Consider the following 24520-nt stretch of genomic DNA (forward strand, 5'->3'; position numbering starts at 1 on the left):
TGTGTAACAGTGTAAATTTGCTGTCCCCTCAAAGTAACTCAACACACAGCCATTAATGTCTAAACCGCTGGCATCAATAAATATCAAACATCTAAAAGGTGTGTGTCATACTTAACACCTAGATGTAAAGAACACTTTACAGTTGGATGTGTGACTGTAAGTCATTCCCTTCAAATGCTATTGAGCTTTAAATAATGGCATATTTTGTGTATGGGCCAATTCGGTAGTGAAATTCATATCTAACTTACATATGATCTAATAGCTTTTTTAAAAAATAAATATCAATATCTATGAGGTGTGCATTATAGCTGACACCTAGATGAACACTTTACAGTTGGTTATATGACTGTAAGTCATTCCCTTCAAATGTTATTGACGTTAGAAACGTGTTTAACAATGTCGTATGTAACTTTAGAGACGGTCCCTTAATTTCTGCATTTCTGCTAATATCGAACGTCCAACGTCAAACCAACTTTATTCCAGTCTGGATAAAGACACCAGTCCGAGGTCAGATCTCACGAAAACCATACGAATAAAATGAAAGCTGAGCGACAGACAAGCCTGACCTGAGAACAGTGAATGTTAGCGTTCAGCGTCATCCACTAGCGCTTTGAAGTGCGACACTTCCGGTTATGAGTCAGCCCGCTTTACGGCAGTTTAAACAAACCAAAATGTCAAGTTTGGTGGGTTGATAAACCAGCTAGCTGGTACTTAAAATGCCGTTTCCTTGGATTTACGTAAGGAAGAAAACTGGATAAAGGCAAAGAATCGTAAGATAATCAGCGGTCATTGGGAGCTACGCGAGATTTTTAAGCTTATCTCGAACAGACAACGTTAGCTATGAAGCTAGCTGCATGAGTAATGTGCAAGTCAGTCAGCTGACTCATAAGACGGCAAGCCAGATAGTAAAGTTTGAAGTGTTTTAGTGCTAAATATTCTAAGAGTGAAGTAAATTGGTGTAGGTTTTACAACGATTAGTAGTTCAGGGCATGCAAAAAGTACGTTGTCAAGGCAGTTAAGAAATATGACTTGTTTACTTGGTTGCATAACTGGCTAGACAAGCTAGAATTAGCTGTACTTTTTAACTAAGAATAACGTGCTGAACGTCATGCTAACGTTCAGAATTAGTTGTTGAACAAGTGATTAAAAAAATTGCAAGCTGGTTAAGAATTACAGTGGCATTCAGGCATTGTGCCACTCATTACTGTGCACTTATTACTCTCAGGTTATATTGTTTTCTATTCTACTGGTTGGTCCAAATCTAGAGAAATCACCAAATATCAGCTGATGTGTGACTATTTAAAGGATAGCAGATCTAAAATAGAAACCATGTGGCTTCAGCAGAGATTTAAGGGACTTCCTGGTTTGCTCTCAAGTAGCTGGGCCAGACGTGTTTTGGTCGTCTTGCTCCTTTTCCTTATATTTTACTGGTACTTGAGCTCTGATGGGATCTTCAAGTTCCCCGGTTTCTTCCGGAAGCCTGGAGGCGCTGCAGGAGTCTGTCTGCAGACTGATATTAACAGATGGACAACACAAGTTGAACATGGCGAAGGCATCATGAGCACGCCGCAGTTGAAAGTCCCAGCACCGTTTGTAACGGGTAATGGACACATCTTGGTGGACGTGGATTCTAACAAACTCTGGGTGACGTCGTCCTCTCAGCCGGGTTTGGCCCCAGTCCACCTGACGGAATATTCCCCCATAGTACGATGGCAGATCCCTGGAGCACGCTCTGAGGCACAGGCTAAGATGCTGTGGTACAGGAAAGGCTCTGTGCTCTCTTCCCGGTGTATCCTGCTCGATAGTTCCCAGTCCTTTCGAGATTGCGTCGTTATTCGAGAGGAACATGTCGCCCACCGGAGCCGACCTAACGTCTACATCCAGCGGGTTCACATAAACAACCCTACAGACAAAGCGATATCAGTCGAGGTGTCTGTGGAATCGCCGTCATTTAGGGGTGTTGCAGAGAAGATGGAAGATAAAGAGTTCATGCTTTCCACTGGAAAAGTTCTCACAGAAAAGAAGGAAACGGTGTTGATGGCTGTGGGGACAAAACGCTTGAGCACACTGATCAAGGTCCCTGCGAAATCCGACCATACTGAAAACATAGTGAGCGTAATTCACACGTCCGAGCCCGTCGAGCCCTCCAAGATGGATGAGACCTCCAGCAAACTTCAAGATGATGTCAAAAGAGAGATGGTGGAGTTGCTACGAGTTAAACTGGAAGATTTGGTCCAGGAGCATCAGCAGGCGTGGGCGGATCTTTTCATATCGGGCAAGTCAACCAAATTGTCTAAATGGTCATATTTTCTTTGTGATCATTTTATTGGGTTTTATAAACCATGTCAAGTATAAGGATACACATACATGTAAATAAAGTTTGTTATTTTTTATTACATTGGGTAGTCTGTCTGAATTATGTACATTCTGTCAGGATATAAACTTTTTGTGTGTCGAACCTCAGCTAGGCCTGTCACGATAATGATGTTATCGACTTGTACGATATATGGATGTCACCTCGATCATTTTTGCCGACCTCGATATCGCCCATTGTGTTTACGTGGGTGTGTGTTTAAATAAGAATGAATGTCACCAACATTTTAGCCTGCTTCTGTCCTCTCTGCTCTTGGGCTGTCATATTCATATCCAAGCTTCGAATATCCGTTGAATTTAAGTTAAAAATACGCGTTCGATTGCGAAAACTGCAGGCGTTCGGATTTAAGATGTGTAGCAAGCACTAGCACCGATTTCAATTCAAACATACTTTTCAAAAAATGTTTTTTGATGAAGAAAGATCTAGAAATAATTCTAGCGTTTCAGATAAACCAGTCATCGTCAATAATGACAGGGATTGAGCCCTAAAAATGATTTGACAAATATGACATGGCAAAATATTGATTACATTTAAAGGATATTTGCTTCAGAAGACACAAACTGTTTTTTGACATTTCCAATTCCAAAGTCTGAATACTCTTTAAGAATTAAACAATATATCGTCCAACAAAATTAGTTATCGTGACCGGCCTAGTTGAACCGCTCGAGCATGAGATGAGATGAGATATCACTGTCCCATAAGTATTATGACATTTTTCACTTCTCTGCTGTGTCAGGAAAAAAAAAACATTTAAAGTATTGGTCTGTTTCATATTGGTGCACAGAAATACAGTCCCGCTAAAAGACCTGTTCTGTCATCTTTTTATAGGTATAGAGATTAGGAAAATCACCGATGCCCACACGCCATCGAGCCAGACGGTCAACACTACACTGTACTACATTCTGTCCTCCTCCACGGCACCCCTGCTGGAGAGCACTCTCAGCACAGAGGAGCGCGAGAAGCTCGAGTCAAGCCTGAACTACGCTGATCACTGCTTCAGTGGCCACGCCACCATGCACGCTGAGAACCTGTGGCCTGAGCGCGTGAGCAGCACTGCTTCTCTCCTGCAGCTAGTTAATCTCTGGACATTAACTCTCCAAAAACGCGCCTGCAAGGCTCTGGTTTCAGCGGGTGCTCATGGCATGATGCAAGCTGCGACGCTCAGTTTTGGTGGCCTGCAGTTCACAGAGAACCACCTGCAGTTCCAGGCCGAGCCGAGCGTCCTGCATAATAGCTATTCGCTGCGTGGCTTGCGCTACCACCGGGACCGCATCAGCCTCTCCGTGGTGGCCGACGCAGAGGGCCGGCCCTCTCTGCACGTCTCCGTACAGCCGCAGGATGAAGAGAAGCCGGTGAAGCTGTACGCCTGCGAGGCAGGGTGCATCAACGAACCAGTGGAGCTCACGTCTGAGCCCCGGGGTCACGTTTTCCCCGTTTTAGTGACGCAGCCTCTGACGCCGCTGCTCTACATCTCGACAGACCTGAGGCACCTGCAGGATCTGCGCCACACTCTGCACGTCAAGGCCATCCTAGCACACGATGAGCACATGGCCAAGCAGGACCCGGGTCTGCCCTTCCTATTCTGGTTCAGTGTGGCATCTCTCGTCGCCCTTTTCCACCTCTTCCTCTTCAAGCTCATCTACAACGAGTACTGCGGCCCCGGGGCCAAGCCGCTCTTCAGGAGCAAGGTATAAATCCGTGAAGGATCGCTCGTCAACTTTGGGGTGGTGTTGGATTTTCTTTGTTTTTTTGTTGTTGTCCCCCCCCCCCCCCCCCCCCCCTTCACTTTCTCTCTACTCCCAAAATCCTTTTGTTCCTGAAATAATGTACTGACCAGAATGGTCGCTGTTGATAACTGCTACTCTCAAAACTATGTTGGAGATTAAGGCAACGGTGAAGAATCTCTCTACAATCATCTGCCTGGGTGTTTTCCCCACACAAACTCCTTGCTAACTGAAAGCACCAGTGTGATTGTGGCTGGCACTGCCGTGCTGCTGTGTGAAGCGCTTGAGGATCTTGCTGAAAAGTTTTCTTTCTTTTTTTTTCTTTCTTTGTTTGATTACAGTTGATGCTATTAATAATTATTTGTGAGTCATAAAGTAACAAATATTTATTTTTTTATACAAATGCATCTTAGTTGGCGATATTACAACCGACAAATTCATTTTTGTCACCAAAATCTTCATTAATGTAATGTTCATTTATCATTTAGGTGGAAACAGGCAACTTCTTTCTTTACTCGTGTAGACGATACATTTCACACTTCAGAGAATTGTGAACTAGTCCAATCAAATAGAGCGAGGATTTGAATTTTATTTGATAAGATACGTGTGCATAAATTCTTCACTGGTGCCTTCAAGTTTTTCTTCTTCCAAGCTGGTGTACGGGGTCTCCACCTTTTTCCTTTGGCTTAGATGTTCTTTTCTTTTTAGGCAATTGTTTTTACCACCATGCAAAAGAACGCAGTCTGAGGAGTTCTAACCAAACACCTACTGCCGTCCTGCATTACATTACTAATCATAGAGGCAGAAAAGGAGACACGTGCTTGCATAGTCAGTGGTTTGAATCATTTCATAACCTAACTGTTCATTTCCATAAACGCTTGATGCGAATAAACCCAACCCTTGTATGGTTTAATAGACCCTGTCAACTATAAACACATGCTCGATTCATATTTCACCATCAGAATGTGAGTACATTCTACGTAACACTTTGTACATCTTTGAATCAGTTTAATATGAAGAAACACTGGACTCCATCAAACCCAAGCCAAGAATTACATTATTCACCGGTGGTACAAACTAATTGGAAAAGAAAAATATCTTACACTTTGTTGTATCTGTTCTAGTTTATAAATGTGAAACTGCATTGATTGACTTTTTCTGGAAACTTTATGGGTGAAATTTCAGGGTGAAATTGTTTTTCTTTGTTTTTGTTTTTTTTAATGCTTTTTTGTTTGTTCAGTGTGTGCTTGGTTTTTTTTTTTGTGGTGTTGCATTTGTTTGAGTCTTGATTTGTGTTTTTTATATTGACTCACTATAATTAAATTAATGAATCAGAAGGTGATGGTCATCTTCATTGATATGTCTGCTGAGAATGATTTACCTACAAATGTGATTATCATGATCGAGGTCTGGGCGATAAATATCCAGCTTGATATTCTGATCCAAAATTGAACGGGAAAAAAACCCCATCTAATTTCCAGTATATTATATTATACTTGTACCATATTATTTGAAGTTACTGTTGTGTTATACAAACGTATGATATTCAGGCTCGTACCAAATGTGATATATAGTGAAAAAATAATTTCACTGTGTCCATATCGCCCAGCCCTATTAACCACAAGTAGAATTTTCACGAATACACAATGTACTCTCTGAAAAATGGGTTCCTCACAGGTTTTCTGGATGGTTAATGGTTCGAGCGTTCTAAACAAACTCCACATGGAAGCTGTAAAAGTACCTCCCGAGGGACAAACAGAAGAAACCTTAGGCAAATTTTATTCCATATTTAGAAAAATGATGTCGAACATGACATTCAGATAGATTTCAATTCCAAATAAGGATTTTTCATACACTTAAATAAAGTACATACATACATAGATGTATCTAAAGTGATCAGCCTTAACATTAAAAACACGTGCCTAATATCATATAGGTCACCCAAACAGCTCTGAGCCATCGAGGCATGGACTCCACAAGACCTCTGAAGGTGTGCTGTGGTATCTGTCACCAAGACGTTAGCAGCAGATCCTTTAAGTCCTGTAAGGTGTGAGGTGGGGCCTCCATGGATCGGACGTGTTTGTCCAGAACATCCCACAGATGCTTGATTGGATTGAGATCTGGGGAGGCCGAAACAACAACTTGAACTGTCATGTCATGTTCCTCAAACCATTCCTGAATAATTTTTGCAGTGTAGCAGAGTACATTATCCTGCTGAAAGAGGCCACTGCCATTAGGGAATACCGTTAGCATGAAGGCATGTACTTGGTATGCAGCTATGTTTATGTAGGTGGTACATGTCAAAGTAACATCCACATGAATGCCAGGACCCAAGGTTTCCCAGCAGAACGTTACCCAGAGCGTCACACTTCCTCCACCAGCTTGTATTCTTCCGATAGTGCATCCTGGTACCATTTCTTCCCCAGGTAAGCGATGCACATGAACTGACTGTCCACACAATGTAAAAGAAAACGTGATTCATCCGACCAGGCCACATTCCTCAACAGCTCCATGGTCCAGTTCTGATGCTCACATGCCCATTGTAGGCACTTTTGGCATTGGACAAGGGTTAGGAAGGGTGCTCTGACTGGCCTGCCCCATACGCAGCACGCTATGATGCACTGTGTGTTCTGACACCTTTCTATTACAGCCAGCATTAACATTTTTTAGCAATCTGTGCTACAGTAGCTCAATGAGCTTTGAGCACCCATGACCTTGTCACTGGTTAACCGGTTGCCCTTCCTTGGACCACTTTTGGTAGGTACTAACCACTGCATACCGGGAACAAGACCTGCTATTTTGGAGATGCTCTGACCCAGTCTTCTAGCCATCACAATTTGGTCCTTGTCAAAGTTGCTCAGATCCTAATGTTTGCCCATTTTTCCTGCTTTCAACACATCAAGAACTGACTGTTCACTTGCTGCCTAATATATCCCGCCACTTGATAGGTGCCACTGTAATGGGATAATTAATGTTATTCAATTCACCTGTAAGTGGTTTTAATGTTATGGCTGATCAGTGTACATAAAGCTGTTTGTTGCAATATGTAGCAAATGAAAAAAAAAAAAATCTTTTTAGCATTAGTTTTGATTCTTCATGCTTTACTCTATGGAATCATGCACTCACCATCCACATTAACAGGAACACCTGCATTCTATGTGTTCATGCAATTATTCAATTAGAGAAACTTGTGGCAGCAGCACAGTGCATAAAATCATGCAGATACAGTTTAAGAGCTTCAGTTAATGTACACAGAACGTCAGAATGGGGAAAAAAAATATGATCTGTGATTTTGATGTGGCATGGTTGTTGGTGCCAGACCAGCTGGTTTGAGTATTTCAGAAATTGCTGATCTGTGTAAACTTCAGAGATTGTTGTGCAGGAAAATCCCAGGACATTTCACATTCTCAAATGCTCAAACCAGCCAATCTGGTACCAACAACCATGCTACATCATAGTCATAGTCACAGAGATCGCATTTTTATCTATTCTGATGTTTAAAATTTCATGAAGCTCTTGACCTGTAGTTGCAAGATTCTATGCATTGTGCTGCTACCACATGACTGGCTGATTGGATAATTGCATGAATGTGCAGTTGTACAGGTGTTCCTATTATAATTGCCAGTGAGTATACAGTATATTTCCATTGTGCTACATTTCTATTGAATAAACTTAAATATCCAAGTAGTCCAAATGAATGTTATGCATAGTGCACTGACATGGTAATAGCCACATTGTTTCTGATTCCTACCTGTTGAACTTCTGTCTACAGTATGAGGATGAGCTCTGTCCCCCATCATTTCATAAAGCAGATCTTTAAGATGAAGCCCTTCCTGAAGTCCTGAGGACGACACGTAAATTCTCATAATCAATCACTTTACTGTGGAATCTATCATTGAATATTATCACTTGCTTAATTTATTCATAGAAAACAGTATTGCTCTGCTGGTGCTGTAAAGCAGGAAAAGTAGGATTTGGGATGTCATATTTACACATAATGTACAACATAATTGCATATATATATATATATATATATATATATATATATATATATATATATATATATTTAAAAAAGACATCCACTATGCATTGTGTTATATAAATGAAAATTATACACTACAGGGCTAACATTAATTTTTAGCTAAATGCTCATATTTCACTAAAGGTAAATGATACATATAAGGAACTGCTATTTGTGCTAGTTGTAATTTTAGGATCAAGATTTAAGACTGGATTTGTTCACTGATTCCTCAACATGGGTTCACGTCTGTGAATTCATAACGATCCACATCACTAAATGGCTTGCTGTTCCACTTTTTTGTTTTATTTTTTTTATTTTTATTTTTTTTTTAAAAATAACTCCATCTGTACTGTATGAAATCAAACAAGCCACACTTCCCTTTGCTCATTTGATTTAATACAATTGTTGAGGCCTCTGGGGGGCGCCCGGGGGCCTCAACAATTTGGTGTGAAAAATAAATAAATACATGATTTTTTCTTTTCCACTCTCAGACAACCACACACACACACACACACACACAAAATCAATTCCTAATCTAATGTAATGTAAAGATGTAATTATTAATAATAAAAAAAAGGGGGGTGGGGGGAATATATTCAGAAGTCTGTATTTTTAATGCGTTTTAAAGACATCTTGAAAAAGGGGCGCTTCGGCCAAATGTTAATGCCATTTGGGGGGCCTTGCCCTGGAAAAGTTTTGGGAACCCCTGAGGTAGAATACATTTCAAGCACAGAGTTATTGCAAAACTAATTTTCTGCCACAACTAAATGCTGAGAGCTGTAGCAAGTGAGTAGTAGCTATTCAGGATTCAAATTAGAGTGTGAATTGGTGTATCCCATGCCCAGATAGGATGTACCATGAAGAAACACCACTAGGTGGTAATATTTCAAATGTACTACATACTCTGAACTGTAAGAAGATCAGTGCTCCAAGTGTAATATAAGTAATGCTGGACAGAGAAGGATATTTAAATTGAAGTGATGGTAATTAAAGACCTGAATAAACCTGAATAATGCATATGCTTGCACATGTTTAATGTCTCCTGTTGACATTATCTGTAGTGATTTACACAATTGCTTATAAATCTTTTTTCATGTCTAAATGAATAATGTATCCACATGTACTGAATGCGGGTATGACAAGAATAATGTAGGTGTAGTGTGCTCTATCCTAGTTGTAGGATATCCTAAATCAAGACTATTTAGTTATATTTTGTAGTCTAGGGCTAACTCATTTAGGCACTAATCACTGTCATGACACAATGTATTTATATGGGATATGTACATAAAAATGGTTTAAAAATCTAAAATCTAAACATGTCTTTGTGAATATTAATGTGTGCATACATTTAGGCTGTTCATATTTAATTCAAATAATGTGGATTATTTGTTTGCTTGTATACAAATAAGTTTACATCTTTCTCAAATCAGCTGTATGGCTTGTGCACATTTTTTTCTTCTTCAAAATTATGAACCTTATGAAGCGGGGTGGAGTGGGGTGGGAAATATTTTATATGTTAATTATTTTATGTGCTGAATGTAGTTTTAACATAGATTTTTATGGGTAATACTGGATGTTTTGTTGGAAATTTAGTTTGGAAGGAATAAAGATTTTTTTTTCTGTTGAGCATCATGTGATTCTTTGCAGCATAATAACAACAAAAATCAGTGTCTTCACAAGGATATTAATCAAACCTGACAGTTTTAACATTGTGGGTTTTGATATTTGTTTGGTCCCCATGAGGAATGCTTTTTTATGCGAATGGAAGGTCCTCACAAGTATAATACAATGTGTGTGTGTTTAAGATTTTAAACAGGCTGGTTAATATATGTCTGGTGGTTTAATAACCCAAACCACTGAAAAGCTCTGGGACCCTGAAATTTCAAATGTCATGTAAAAAAAAAAAAATCTTGCTTATTCCAAAATGACTGACAAAGCTATAGACCATTGGGAATTGAATTATAATAACAATATTATTCAGAACTTGTAAGGGATTCTTGAAGCTTTTTGTATACAAATAGCTTAATTAAGTAAAATATAGCCAGTTTTAGTAGCATTATTTGTTCTTCCCAAAATACGTGTAAACACTTAATACACCATCCAAGCATATAATTCGTGTAACCTGCAAATTAAAGGCTGTCTATACCTACTATATGCTCTATGTATGCACATCAACACGTGTCATAATATTCTAAAAGCAGCTCTAGCTATTTTTTTTATTTTATTTTTTTACTTAATTGAGGCATAATTACAAAAAAATATTCAAAAGGCAACAATTTAATTTCCCAAATTAAAATCAAAATAAGCTTTTTGTTCAAACTGAAGGCTAATTTAATTAATTCATTAATTAATAATAATAATAATAATAATAATAATAATAATAATAATAAAACAGAATCAAAGCTTTAACGGCGCGCGAGCGCGTGAATCCACCAATCACAATGCAGCATTGTGCAATTATCAGCTCACGTCACCGATGGAGTAGCGTTAATGTCCAAGGAAAGGAAGATGCACGAGTGGATGCTACATTCAAGAAAAGACGACCTATTTCTAAAAAAAACATTGCAAATATCGTCGAAGTCGCCTTTTAAAAGATAAATAAATAGCTCACAACTTCTAACATCCCAGGCCGTGTAACGCAGGAGAGGTGTCTCATGTCATCACTGGAGTCCATGAAGAAGGACTGTTTGGCATCCAGCACCTTGTCATCGACCTCTTTAAAAGGCACTTTAACCAAAATCCACAGCAGAAAACACGAAGCCCGGGAGAAGCTCTTAACACACAGCCCAGAGGAGACCGAGGAAGACTGTAATACTTGCAGGTATCATTTTCAACAAAGTGAACAAGTTCAGGAAATATATTACTTGTTGAATGTATTAAAAAGCCCTGCTAATATAGCTTTTGAAACTCATTTATGATCCAATGTTTAGTTGTGTATTAAGTGCATGATGAAATCCTGTGCTATCTACACACTGTTGTTTTAATATAGCATTACTCACTGAGATATATGCATATGTTGTATATTATATTATATAACAAATATATAATATGATGATGATGATGATTATTATTATTATTTTATTATTAATATTATTATTATTATATGCTCCACAGTCTCTCTCTCCCCAGTTGCAGTTGCAGCAGTTGCAATCGCACGGTTCGCAGGATCCTGGTTGCGTGCGTTATCTCTTTCCTAGCTCTGTTTTGCTCCGTGGCCATGGACTTCAGTTCCTCATTGAATCAGTGGCAGATGTCTGAGAACTGCCTCACTGAACTGACATCCTGCAGGATTCAGGCTACACTCCGAATCATTACTGAGCTCCAAATGATGAGAAACTCGTGCTCGTTGAGAGAGAGCGAACATGACGATCAAGAGATGTTTGAAGAGAAGCCTGAACTTCCTGAATTGTCAGCCATCCTAGACACTTGTACAGGTGTGGAAACGGACGGCTTGGGGCAGCCTTGTGGCGCAGAGCTGGCTGAGTTTTGTGAGCGGCTTCAGTCGGACTTTTGGGAGTTTGTTAGAGTGATGTGGGGGGATGATCCAACATGCAGCAATGGGACATGGATTTTCACTCCTGCAATTGAAAAGATATTAGACTTATCGGGCATGAGAGATGTGGACATGGGTCTTCTGAAGCACGGTGCAGACTGGACAGACATGATCACGCTGAGATATCTAGTAACATTCCAAGAGCTGAACTATCAGTGGATCTTGAATGAAGGAGAACCAGACATCCAGTATAAATGGTTACAAACTTTAACCACACTGATGGTCCTCCAAGAAATATCTGAGAATTTCCAGAGCTGCTGGATGGAGAATGTCGACCAGGAACTCAACTCGAAAGACTTTTCCCTCTATAACCCTGGTTCCTCTTCAGAAGGAGCCCGAATGTTCATTTTTGCCTTGAGGAACATCCAGAACTGCTTTCTTGCGAGGACCACATCAGCCCTGAAGCTGAAATCCAGAGATGTTTCATCCAGCATAAGCCTGAAGATCTGCCTGCTCACCATTGCATGCCTCATCTACCCCATTGTGCTACTCTCCTTTAAGCAGATGACGGGGTGGATCCAGGACTATGCACAAACTTTGAACGAGAAGACAGAAGCTTTGAAAAATCAGAGGCAGCTTGCTGAGGATCTCCTTCATCAGATGCTGCCCAAGTCCGTGGCTAAGCAGCTTCGCAAAAACAGACACGTGGAGGCTGAGAGCTATGAGAGTGTAAGCGACAGTTGAATGAGAAAATAGTTACATGCGTAACCAAACCAGGATTTTAGCAGGTTAAACAGCCAGAAAACTTTAAGAGAAGCGTTTAACACTAGTCATGTACTTTTATCTAACCGAACTGATGTTAGAAAAGCAGTCCATATTCATTAGACATGTTGGCAAGATTGGTGTATACAGAAGGAGCACATGCTCCCATTTTGTTTGTTCTTATTGTTGTAGTAATTGCCTATAATTATGGTATTACATATTCATTAGGAGATAAAACAGCTTATGGTGGAGAGAAGCAAATTGTGCACCTCACATGAAGGATAAATTTGGCAGATCATATTCTCTCTGCTGTAGCATGTAGGTATATTAAATGTAGCATGTATCAAATGTTGCATTTACTTAAGACTGGCACTTAGTGCTCAAGATTTTAGTTTTGATTTGTAGATCGTAGTTTGGCTGCAAGAGAAAAACTGAAAATTCAGCAGAAAAAAAACAGACAAAACAGTTCATCAGACAATTTCTTGTATGCGTTTCTTTCTTGTAACTAGCTAAGGAAATCATTTTTTTTTTTATATTTAACTGAGCGTAGATGCACATTTGAATTAGTCTCATTTTAAACAAGAAATGTATACAGTACATGCTCGGCTCTAACACACTTTCGTTTCAGGTTACAATTTTCTTCTCAGACATCGTGGGCTTCACTGCCATATCAGCCTCGTGCACACCTCTACAAGTCGTTGAGATGCTCAACAATCTGTACATGTGCTTCGATACGCGCATCGACTCTTACGACGTCTACAAGGTAACCAGCAAACAAAAAGAAGTAAACTATAAAGTAAGCTTAAATTGTCATGATGCTTCAGTATGGATTTCTCTGTAACAGGTGGAGACTATCGGCGATGCCTACATGGTCGTGAGCGGGCTTCCTGAGAGAAATGGGGATAAACATGCTGATGAGATCGCCAAGATGTCTCTAGACCTGGTGGCTGCTGTGAGGCAGGTTTCCATTCCCCACATGCCCAACAAACGGCTTCAGCTTCGAGCAGGGATACACACAGGTATGCGTTTTTCTGTGCTGATTTCTCCATGTGCTTTGTTATTGTATAACCCTTGTGTTCTGTGAATTATTACATACCAAATATATGATATCCTCATAGCGGTATATTAGCAAATATAAACAACATTATATGGAACCAGACACAAAATTGCCTTATGTGCATGCACAGCTTTGTGTCTACATTAGAAGAGTGATTGAATATAATAACTTTAATATAAATATGAGTTTTAAAAATCATTAGAGAATGTGAGCCAAAGAAAAAAAAATTCTTAGTGTTCTATTATTTTCAAAGTCATGTTGTGCAGAACAGAACACAAAGGTTACATAATCAAATAAAGAGAGTACTGATGATATCAATAATGGACGTCAATTATATTATATGCCAAACTGTAATTACACTATAACGGTTAAGGTTTCGTCACCTAAAAGGGTTTTGAGATTTTACTCACAGGGAAAGATGAAAATTCATATGTGGTCCATGTGCTATAGGACCATGTGTAGCTGGAATTGTAGGCTACAAGATGCCCAGGTACTGCCTGTTTGGAGACACAGTAAACACAGCCTCCCGAATGGAATCCACCAGCCTGCGTATGTGTCTTTATCATAAGACTTTACAATGTTTTCAATTTCATATTTCACCTATCTTATCATTAGTGGATAAATTATACAGTGCTGTGAAAAAGTATTTGCCCCCATCCTGATTTCTTCTGTTTTCGTGTATATCTCGTACTAAATTCTTTCACAACTTAACACAAAGTCTAAGACACAACAAAGTCAACCCGAGTAAACACAAAATACAGTCTTTAAATGATAATGTTATTTATTGAATCAAAAAGTTATCCAATACCATCTGGGCCTGTGTGAAAATCTATTTGCCCCCATAGTTACTAATTCCCCAAATCTATGAAACTGTATTCATGATGGGGTTGAGCTGGACTAGATGCAACCAGGTCTGATTACTGCAAACCCTGTTCAATCAAATCACCACTTTTTAATTGCTTTGATAATACCAAATACAGTAACAAACATATAGTTACAACAGAAAAAGCAAAGACAAATAAATAAATAAGAAATAAATTAAAGTAAATAAAAAGTAAATTATGAAGTGGGCCATCTTGTCCATTCACTGTGAAATTTGACTTCACTGTGAAATTTATCCTTCCACAAATTCTATGTAGGGATTCCATAAAAGTGAAAAATGTCCTCCTTTGCCTTTCACAAGGTATGTCAGTTTCTCAAAAGCAAGATTAGCTGTCAATTCTTTTGTCCACATTGTTATGGAAGATGGTTCCAATTTTTTCCAGAGAAGTGCAATTATCATTCTGGCTTGAAGAAGCCCAGTCAATAAGCAACGACTGCTGCAAAGTGACCACATAATCCTCTGGATAAATTCCAAGTACACACAGTTTCACTTGGAAAGGAATTTCTTTACTGACTACGTAGGTTACGAATGTAATAACCTCCTTCCAAAATTGCTGTGTCTTTGGACATTACCATAGACAATGGATTAATGTACCTCTTGCATCCACACATTTAACACAAATATCTGGAATTTTTATATGGAATATATTATTATTCCATATAAATTTACTCAGTAAATGGTTAAGTTAATCAAAAAAACATCTGTTAATGGTAACTGGAGAGACTGAAAAAGTCAAAAGGCAATATCATCTTTTTTATAACATTTATACAGCCAATCATTGATACGGGTAACAAAGACCACCGATTCATCGTCTCTGTCACTGTATCCATCAGTGAAGCATAATTAGTGGAAACAGATTTGTTTATATCAGTAGTAATTTTAACACCAAGATAAGTGAATTGTTCCTTTACATTTAAATTATGTAAATGTTTACAATTAAACATTAAATTAAAGTTTTGGAGTGACCTAGTCAAAGTCCTGACTTGAACCAATTAAGACGCTGTGGCAGGACCTTAAACGGGCAGTTCATGCTGGAAAACCCTCCAGTGTGGCTGAACTAAAGCAGTTCTACAAAGAAGAGTGGGCCACAATTCCACCACAGTGCTTTGAAAGAATGATCTTCAGTTATCGGAAGTGTTTGGTTGCAGTTATTGCTGCTAAAGATGGCACAGCCAGATTTTAAGTTTAAGGGGGCGATTCGTTTTTCACACAGTGATAGGTGTTGATAAAAAAAAAATTCTTTCAACAACAACAAAAAAAAAAACAACTGTATTGTGTGTTTACTCGGGTTTCCTTTGTTTTATGTTGTATTTCATTTGAATATCTAAAACTATTTAGTATAAGCTGTACACAAAAACAGAAAAAAATCTTTTTCACAGCACTGTATATGGTCCAACATCAAGATCTGTGAGGAAATAAAGACAGCTTTTTTCCCAGAGTTGAAAGGCCTGTTTTGCTGCTGTGATGTTCATGAATATTTTCAGTTACTACATCACCATAGAGACAGACCACCATTTCAGCCATGATCATGTGGTTTTTATTTTAGTTTTAAGTCATTAGAGCCTCTGTTCACTTACTGCTCACAACATGCGGCCTCTGGGGATTTGTTATATTATGTTTGACAGTTGTTATGTTATGTTTTTCCACACATAATGTAACTAATCACTGTTTGATTTAGCCAACTGAAACGGAATAAAAACCTGAATGACATGTTTTTCATTTGCTTTATTTTGAAAAAAAAAAAGTTAACGTGATATTAAGATCATTATGCTTAATGCAGTATAAATAGTTGCTACTTCAGTTAATGTCATCTGTTTTGATTTATATACAGTGTAGCACTGTAAAAGGAAATGAATTTCAGTTGTACCAAATCTGAAAAAACAAAAACAAAAAAAAAACTATGAAGTAAATTGTCCTTTTTGTCTATTGTTGTCCCAGCTCAGAAGATCCATGCCAGCTCTGCAACTTACCTGGCTCTGATGAAAGACAACGCATATGAGCTCCAATTACGGGGAGAGATCGAGGTGAAGGTGAGAATCCATTTTGCCATATACAATGTGCTGGAGTATTATGTTTAAGATGTGGAGGTTTGTGTGCTACAGGAAACATTTGTTAATGCAAAGGTGATCACATCCATTTTGAGCCCCAATTGTGTGAAGTACCCCTAAAGGCATTTTCACACAAGACATTCTCCGATTTATTTCAGGGGAAAGGAAAAATGAACACCTACTGGTTGATCGGCCACAAAAACTACAGTGTCCAGAATGACAGTCTGGTGTGCCACTGGAACCCGAACCTCTCCAGAAAGAAAAAGACCCCTATAGGGAGTAATGTCTCAATGGCAAATGTGAGTATAGGTATATTATGAAATATTCTGAAAATGTATTATGAATGCATATGCACTGTTACACGTCAATATCAAATATTGAACAAATCCGGTCCTAATCCAAGTCCTAGTGCAGGTGAGTGTTTCCCCTGTTCCATAACTTTTCACTAGATTCAACTAATGTTTAGTCAAATTAGATCAAATCCGTTGAACATAGCACATGCTATAGAAGGACAAGCTACAGAAAGCACAGTAAAGCCCAAAAAACCCAAAAAAAGTTCAAATCGCTGATTTTATTGATTAGTTATAAGACTCTTGTGATCTCATGTGATTGTGCCAAGGCTCCAGGCTCCAGGCTCCCCATTACTCTGTGTAGGATAAACAATATGGAAAATGGATGGATGGATGGACGAATATCATATACTTTTGTCAAATTATATTTCCCAAATACTCATTCTGTACTCATACTAGTCAAAAAGGTTCTTATGTACTAAAATAAGTACTGAGTTATGTATAACATTTGGTATTAACAATAAAAATGGTAATAATTGAGGAAACATCAGGTGTTGGGCATGGTGGTGTAGTGAGTAGTGTAGCCATCTCACAGCTCCAAGATCCTGAGCTCGGGTTACTGTTTGTGTATGGCGTTTCATGTTCTCTGTGTGTCTCCGCATGGGTTTCCAGCTTCTCCGGTTTCCTCCCACCTCCCAAAAATATGCCAGTAGCTGGAGTAGTGACTCTAAATTGCCCTTAGATGTGAATGTGTGTGTGTGTGTGTGTGTGTGTAGTGCCCTGCGATAAACTGGCATCCCTTCCAGGGTGTATTCCCACCTCAAGCCCTGTGTTTCAGGGAAAGGCTTTGGATCCACTGCTACCCTGATCAGGATAAAGCAGTTACAGAAGGAAGCAACAATTTCACCTATGTATTGGCAGTGACTGTGTTCAGTACTACAGTGTAGTCTTGGATATGATGTTAAAATGAAATCTGTTTTTGCTTGAGGACTCTAACTCTTTCTGACTCATATGTTTTGCTCCGCATGTGGAACTTACAGTCCACTATCACAGTACAGAGCGTGAGCGAAAGAACCACGCCGGTTTCCCAGCCTGAGGCTCTTTACATACCAGAGACATCAGAGGTCACGATGTGTGTGTCGGCTCAGGTGGAGAACGTTGTGGGCGACGAAGGAACGCTCGGTTCAATGATGGGGGCTCTTCAGGATGAGGACAACTCCACCAACCCACAAATGCACAGAGAAACCTCACTACCAGGCCTCGTGCCACACTGCTAGACAGAACTGAGAGATACACATGATTGTGCATTTTACATGTTTTTTTTGTTTTGTTTTGTTTTTTTAGATAAACAGGTTCAAGGACACTTAGTATTATTTTACTAAGTTCTTAGCTTATGTTCTTAGCCATTTTAAAATGGTAGACTCTCATCTCATTTAAGTCAATGAGACAAAGCAGTTTGGACAGATTTCTAATAGCCTAACTGCATCATACAAGACACAAACAGTTATTTTATTGAACAGAGACATTTCAATGCAAGAAACATTTTTTCCATTTCAGTTCAGCTAGAAAGAGTAATATACTGTAGGTCATATCAAACGCAAAATTGACAGCCATTATTATATTTTCCTTTTGATTTCCAGTCATAAGCATTTTACTGTAAGTGACACACAGAAAAATAGTGTCCAGGGTAAAAAAAAAAGATCTGCAAACTGCATGTCATTGTGGGACCGACATAAGTTAAATATGGCCTTGGTGGGGTTTTAGATGGACCTGGGCTAATACTGGGGCTCATTTAGGCTGCTCAGGAAAACTTACATGGGCTAAGAGACGGTAGGGACACATATGGAACCAGGACATGATGGCACATGTTGGTCCACCTGTAGACCACCTACACCCCACATGGATTTTTATGGGCTCCATTTTGGTGGCCAAATGGGGGTCCAAAAACCTGCCCATTGCTATTCCATATGGACATGTTTGTTGGCAGTGTACAAATTTCATTCATATCCGAAACAGTCATGGGTTGGACGCAAGTGCACAAAGCAGACAAATCCAATAGGGAAAATCAAAATTTACAGAAAGGCAAAGTATCAGGAGGTCAACAAATAAATTTAGGTGATGAGGCAGAGCTCAGAAAGTGTATATACAAACGAATGCTAGTAGCAAGACTTTGAAAAGATACACTGAAAGTATGGGTTATTTATGTGGAATGTACTATTTGGGAACAGGTGAACGATGTTGCCGATCATTTGACACGGCTCATTTGTTGTTCGTTGTTAGGCTGAGGTTCTGGAAAACAGAATTTGTGTTTGAACGTGAATAGCTTTAGCAATTTCAGTTTACATTATAATTTCTCTTATTGACTACTTCATTGTATTTAGGACTGTACAAATGTATGTCTCTTTTCTCTCATTGGTCTTCTATTTTTATTTGGTTCAAATCTTTATGTCTTTTTATGTGAAACGATGGTGAGAGACTGTAGATAGGATTTCAGTATGCTGTGCATTATAAATAACCATACATACCTGAGTGTTTAACAAATTAAACACACCGCTCCAATCCTCTGGCTGTCCTGGTTTTCTACTGAATGTTGGGGATGGTGTTTAATTGCCTCAGTCATTATGGTCTTATGATACAGGTTCTCAGCACATATCATCAAAGAGCACTAAATGAGCTTCATTAGGAGAAGTGGAGTGTAATCCCACGGATAAATCCCAGCTCTTACACTGAGGGTGATTTGGAAGACGTACCCCCTTATTTAAGTGCTATGCAAAGATGGAGGCCTGTGCCCAGAAGGAGCCATTGTATTTTAGACAGATGAAGGCTGGGGATAATTGCCTAGTTGAAGCACACTCCACTTCACAGCAAGCACATACACAGCCATCTGGCCCGAGCCAAGAGCACATAAACAGGGAGACTGTTAACTCATAAAGGAAAGAGAAGATTGTGCTGTTAACTAGAGCATATTGTATTTGTATTGCAGAGCTTCCAACACATTGTCAGCCCTTTGTGACTACGACTGGAATCCTGCTGAGAAGATTGAATTAGCTTATTCGCGATAGTGTAAATTAAAAGTAGTGCTATCTGTTCACCATTACTTATACTGGCTTTACAGCAATATAAACATGGTTTTAGATTAGATTAGGTTTTAAATGTTTAATTAATGCAATATCCAAGCGACCTTAATAGTAAAATAAATAAATCAAAAATAGTGCTTTCCATTCTCAGTTCCAGGTCTGTGTCCTTTACAGAGGTTCTGTACACTAAATATGTTTTTACAAGCTAAATTCCTGTTGGAAAGCATATACATTAGTACTCTGGATTAAAGACAAAGACTAATACAGTGCCCTCCACTAATATTGGCACCCTTGGTAAATATGAGCAGAAAAAAGACTGTGAAAAATTGTCTTTATTGTTTAACTGTGGTCCCAGTTTCCAGCAAGTCCTCTCTTTGTACACTAGGGGACCATGTTGGTTAATAAATGTATAATTCTGGGCTTGGGCATGCAGAAAGACACTGAGCTTTAATATTAAAAGCATTGCAATATTAGCATCAACAATCAAAAACTCTCAGTTCATTTCAAAGTATTCAAAAAATATTTCCTTTTAAGTATGCTCTAAACAATGGCATTATGTATAATGGCATAATATAATGAAAGTGAACATTTGCATAAAAAGTACATATATTCTAAACTGACTGCAGAAATTAATATTCAGTGAGATTCTCAGTGAGAATATTTGGATGTAGGTGTCACTGAAAACCTTACAGGTATACCAAGAACTGAACAAAGCAAACGGTATAATGTAATATAATATAATATGATATGATATGATATGATATGATATGATATAATATGATATAATATAATATAATATAATATAATATAATATAATATAATATAATATAATATAATATAAATTACATAAACAAATAACAAAATGTCATAAAATCAATAATTGTTCAAATAAATTGAACAAGTAATTTGTGGCAGTTTATGTATGCATTTGGGTTTTTATTCACTGACATTAGAAGAAGCATTAATAAATATTATCCAGGTCAACAATTACCCTCTGTACCCCACCTTATTAAATGAGGGGCCTGGAAATCATATGACTCTCTCTCTCTCTCTCTCTCTCTCTCTCTCTCTCTCTCTCTCTCTCTCTCTCTCTCTCTCTCTCTCTCTCTCTGCATGTCAGTCACACTCACTTGTCTGGAGGTGTGGAAACTGCCGGGATCATTACTGGAAATGACTGGCTGCACATTCCAAAAGATAATATAGTTGTCACGGGTACAGGCACCACCTTCTTCCCTCTCCAGACTGATACAGTCATAAAAAAAAAACAAAATCAGGAAGCTAAAAAGTCTCAAAACAAAGTCTAGGTTTGATTATATATTACATAGATTATAGATTACAATAGATCAGGAAAGCTTCAGTAATTTAATCACTTTGGGGATTTATAGTGACATTCCATCAAGATAAAGAGAGAAAGGCATGCTCCCCTTCAGTTACATGCTACCCCAAAATCAGCATGGGTTTCACTGTTTCAGAACCATTTAAATACTCTTAAGGAGTAACTATATGACCTTGTATATTATAAAATAATAATAATTATTTATTTATTTACATATACCATTCAAAGCTTTGATACAAAGGAGAGGCATGAAAATATCCAAGTATAGCCTCCAAGCTAGAATGGTTCTATCCTGTAATCCATGCTGTGGTATTTTATCCATGTCTTTTATGTGTGACCATGCTGCATGAAGGTGTCCACCACATTCCACCCCAAAAATGGCAGTGGTGTGGACCAGACAGCACCAGTGTCCGTGCCATAAGGTGACAAACACAAGAGCCAAACATGCAGATCACACTCTCTCTCTCTCTCTCTCTCTCTCTCTCTCTCTCTCTCTCTCTCTCTCTCTCTCTCTCTCTCTCTCTCTCTCTCTCTGACTCTAATTCATGTTTATTCTGTTCAGCTGAGCTTTGTGTTTGAATGGCACTGCTGGACATTTGGCTCGGTTTCAAAGAAGGGCAGCGATAGTTTATAAACCAAAAGAACAATAGACATCCATTCATTATGAGCTCACCAGGACGCCCTGTTTTATATGCTTGTAAAATCTGTATGAACACGACTAATTGTGAGGGACTGCCCTGGAGCTGGGTAACGCCTAAATGAAATATTTTAAAAGACTTTTTCAACTATAGATACATGGATATGTAGATTATGTTGTGCTCTTGTCATAGTAGAGTTACAAAAGCACAACGTCGAAGGGTAAGGGAACTTATGTTGTAGTGAACACATTTGCTGTTCCAACATGAGCCATGGTGGGGAGGCTTGAGCCTCACGGTCAGCCATTCATATCTGTCTCTGAGTTCATGGGGCGCACTAAAGACAGTTTAATGGCTCTGAAAGAAGCACTAATGGGTCTATGTAGCATTGAGGTGTACAACTGGAGCAACAAACAGGATGTATGATTTATAGAAGTGGCAAAATGTTACAAAGTCCCCCTCTTGTATTTTTTTAAATACAGAAGTGTGCATTTAAAAAAAAACAACAACAACAACAACAAAAAAACCTCATTCTCTATCATACACACACAGAATTACATTTTGCAATGTTCACATGGAAGGAGGAGGGGTGCGTCTGCAAGAATCTGTGGTATACACCTGTAAATCCCCGGGAAAACTACTTTGTCTCTAGTTTGTCTGGCATAGGCCACACTCATTCACTCACTCACTCTCTCTCACTCACACACACACACACACACACACACGCACACACACACACACACACACGCACACACAGCTCTCTCTCACTCTCTCACTCACTCACACACACACACACACACACACACACACACACACACACACACACACACACACACACACACACACACACTTATCTGGCATAGGGGTGGAGTTTAAATTTGGCTGTCCTGTTGCCCAGACGATGTGTATATACTGTAAATTTGCACATAGTTAGTTTCCCTGGTTCGTGAGTGTGTAGTGAAATAAGCACTTTTGTATTGATTTAATTTTCTTTTTTTTTAAAAAAAAACAAACAAACAAACAAACAAACAAACAAAAAAAAACAGTGGTATCTGACAGAGGGCAGACTATTTTGGAAACAGTGATTTTTTTTTCTGTGATTTTTTTTTCCAAACAAAAAGGATATTTATATTTGTTCAATAACATATATAGAACCTATACAGCTATATCCGTTTCATTATTTTGTGTAAATTAAGAAATGATATGCTTATTTCTGTATTTAATTGCTTTCCTGAAATGCACATTCCTACTTCAGTAAATGTTAGAGTTAATGATACACTTATTTCTATTCTTTTATCAGGATAAATAGAAAGGAACATTTAAGCAAAGGTTTATTTCATAATTATAATCATTTTCACACTTTAATCATTGGGGTAACAGTGACCCCAAACAACGACAAACAAGTGAAGCAAATCTCAACAGAACATAAGGGTTAAATATCACAATAAGTGAAAATAAAAACACCAACCTACATACTAAATATATGCACAAATCTGGATATTAGCCCTATCTAAAAAAAACAAAAACAAAACAAAACAAAACAAAACAAAACAAAAAAAAACAAGCAGGCAACCAAAACAAACAAATGAACAATTATATAGTCATACAAACAAACAAACAGACAAACAAACAAACAAATAAATAGTTATACAGGGAGCACGGTGGCTAAGTGGTTAGCAAGTTTGTCTCACATGTCTGGGGTTGTGGGTTCAGTTCCTGTCTCCGCCCTGTGTGCATGGAGTTTGCATGTTCTCCCCGTGCTTTGGGGGTTTCCTCCGGGTGTTCTGGTTTCCTCCCCGGTCAAAAGACATGCATCTCTAAATTGTCTGTAGTGTGTGAGTGTGTGCGTGATTGTGCCCTACAATGGGTTGGCACCCAGTCTAGGGTGTCCCCTGCCTTGTGCCCAGACTCCCCTGAGGTAGGCTCCAGGCTCCTTGACACTATGTAGGATAACTTGTACAGAAAATGGATGAATAAATGGATGGATAGTTATACAAACAAACAAATAAATTGCTGATTTTAAAATGTCCATTCTAAAGTAGCTGGTAAGTTCTGATATTAAAGGAGTTCACCTGGATAAAAAATGAAAAGAAGAAAATAATTTGCAATACAAGTTAGACATTATTAGTGAAAAGATTTTAAATGGCTCTTCCGAGGAAATCCTCTGTTTGAGGGTTCCACATACCCTTGAGATGCTCGATTTTTTTCTAAGACTGTACTCCAAATCCAGGTTTATTAGATAAAAAAATTTAACTATGAGCAGTGGGTGAAAAAAAAGATTTCATACCAAACATATGTCATTTTTCCAGAATGCATCATTTTTCTCTTATTCACTTATACTCATTACATCGTTATATTCTTTGAGTGCTACTGTAGGAGGCGGCCTCGAAAAAATAGAACAACCCCATTCCTGAGTCATTAAAACTCCATGAGCATGTTATCTGTCCCTGTTCTTGTGGCGTATTTCCCACATTAACACAGTCTTGTGTGTGGGAATGGAACAGACTCTCAGTTGAATACATTAAACTGTGTTGCTTTTGAGTGTGAAAATAAGCTATACACATCACAGTGTTCATCATCATTGGTCATGCAAGTTTATATTTTCCTGACACTATCCATATCAGAGAAAGTGCTTTGATTAGGTGCTATTATGATTCGTAGAAGTGTACTGTTTACTGTATGGATGTTGGGTTCATATGACCTTCCAAATGGACAATTGTAAATAATAAATCGCCTCTGTGCTCTTCGCATTGACAAAAGGAACTTTTCCTGGTCCCATTTCCATGACCAAAGTTAAATATAGTCATTACAGAGGCTAAA

At 38.5% G+C, this 24520-nt stretch overlaps 2 protein-coding genes across 3 annotated transcripts; both read left to right on the forward strand.

Moving 5' to 3' along the window:
• Positions 1-610: 610 nt before the first annotated feature.
• Positions 611-9745, forward strand: kiaa2013 (KIAA2013 ortholog). The gene is made up of 3 exons (XM_017467099.3): positions 611-2275; positions 3203-4062; positions 7871-9745. Exons 1-3 carry the CDS (start codon positions 1288-1290, stop codon positions 7916-7918), a joined length of 1896 nt encoding a protein of 631 aa, XP_017322588.1. The 5' UTR covers positions 611-1287; the 3' UTR covers positions 7919-9745.
• Positions 9746-10610: 865 nt separating this feature from the next.
• LOC108265032 (uncharacterized) lies at positions 10611-19214 on the forward strand. 2 transcript variants are annotated; one of them, XM_017467100.3, is made up of 8 exons: positions 10611-10940; positions 11234-12341; positions 13003-13137; positions 13219-13393; positions 13882-13980; positions 16253-16344; positions 16521-16661; positions 17693-19214. In XM_017467100.3, the coding sequence occupies exons 1-8, from the start codon at positions 10774-10776 to the stop codon at positions 17927-17929; spliced, it is 2154 nt and encodes a 717-aa protein (XP_017322589.1). In that variant the 5' UTR covers positions 10611-10773; the 3' UTR covers positions 17930-19214. The 2 variants fall into 2 exon arrangements, with proteins under 2 accessions (XP_017322589.1, XP_017322590.1); XM_017467101.3 differs by having other exon boundaries at positions 11249-12341.
• Positions 19215-24520: the final 5306 nt, after the last annotated feature.

Source organism: Ictalurus punctatus, chromosome 5 (genome assembly GCF_001660625.3).
Source record: "Ictalurus punctatus breed USDA103 chromosome 5, Coco_2.0, whole genome shotgun sequence".
Taxonomy (NCBI): Eukaryota; Metazoa; Chordata; class Actinopteri; order Siluriformes; family Ictaluridae; genus Ictalurus; species Ictalurus punctatus.

Excerpts from the sequence above, each read along its gene's own strand:
- kiaa2013 (XM_017467099.3), top strand. The coding sequence starts at position 1,288 with ATGTGTGACTATTTAAAGGATAGCAGATCTAAAATAGAAACCATGTGG. Across the intron at positions 2,276-3,202 it reads GGCGGATCTTTTCATATCGG|GTATAGAGATTAGGAAAATC; the intron begins GCAAGTCAACCA and ends ATCTTTTTATAG. Across the intron at positions 4,063-7,870 it reads AGCCGCTCTTCAGGAGCAAG|TATGAGGATGAGCTCTGTCC; the intron begins GTATAAATCCGT and ends TTCTGTCTACAG.
- LOC108265032 (XM_017467100.3), top strand. The coding sequence starts at position 10,774 with ATGTCATCACTGGAGTCCATGAAGAAGGACTGTTTGGCATCCAGCACC. Across the intron at positions 13,394-13,881 it reads TCGAGCAGGGATACACACAG|GACCATGTGTAGCTGGAATT; the intron begins GTATGCGTTTTT and ends CATGTGCTATAG. Across the intron at positions 16,345-16,520 it reads GGGGAGAGATCGAGGTGAAG|GGGAAAGGAAAAATGAACAC; the intron begins GTGAGAATCCAT and ends GATTTATTTCAG.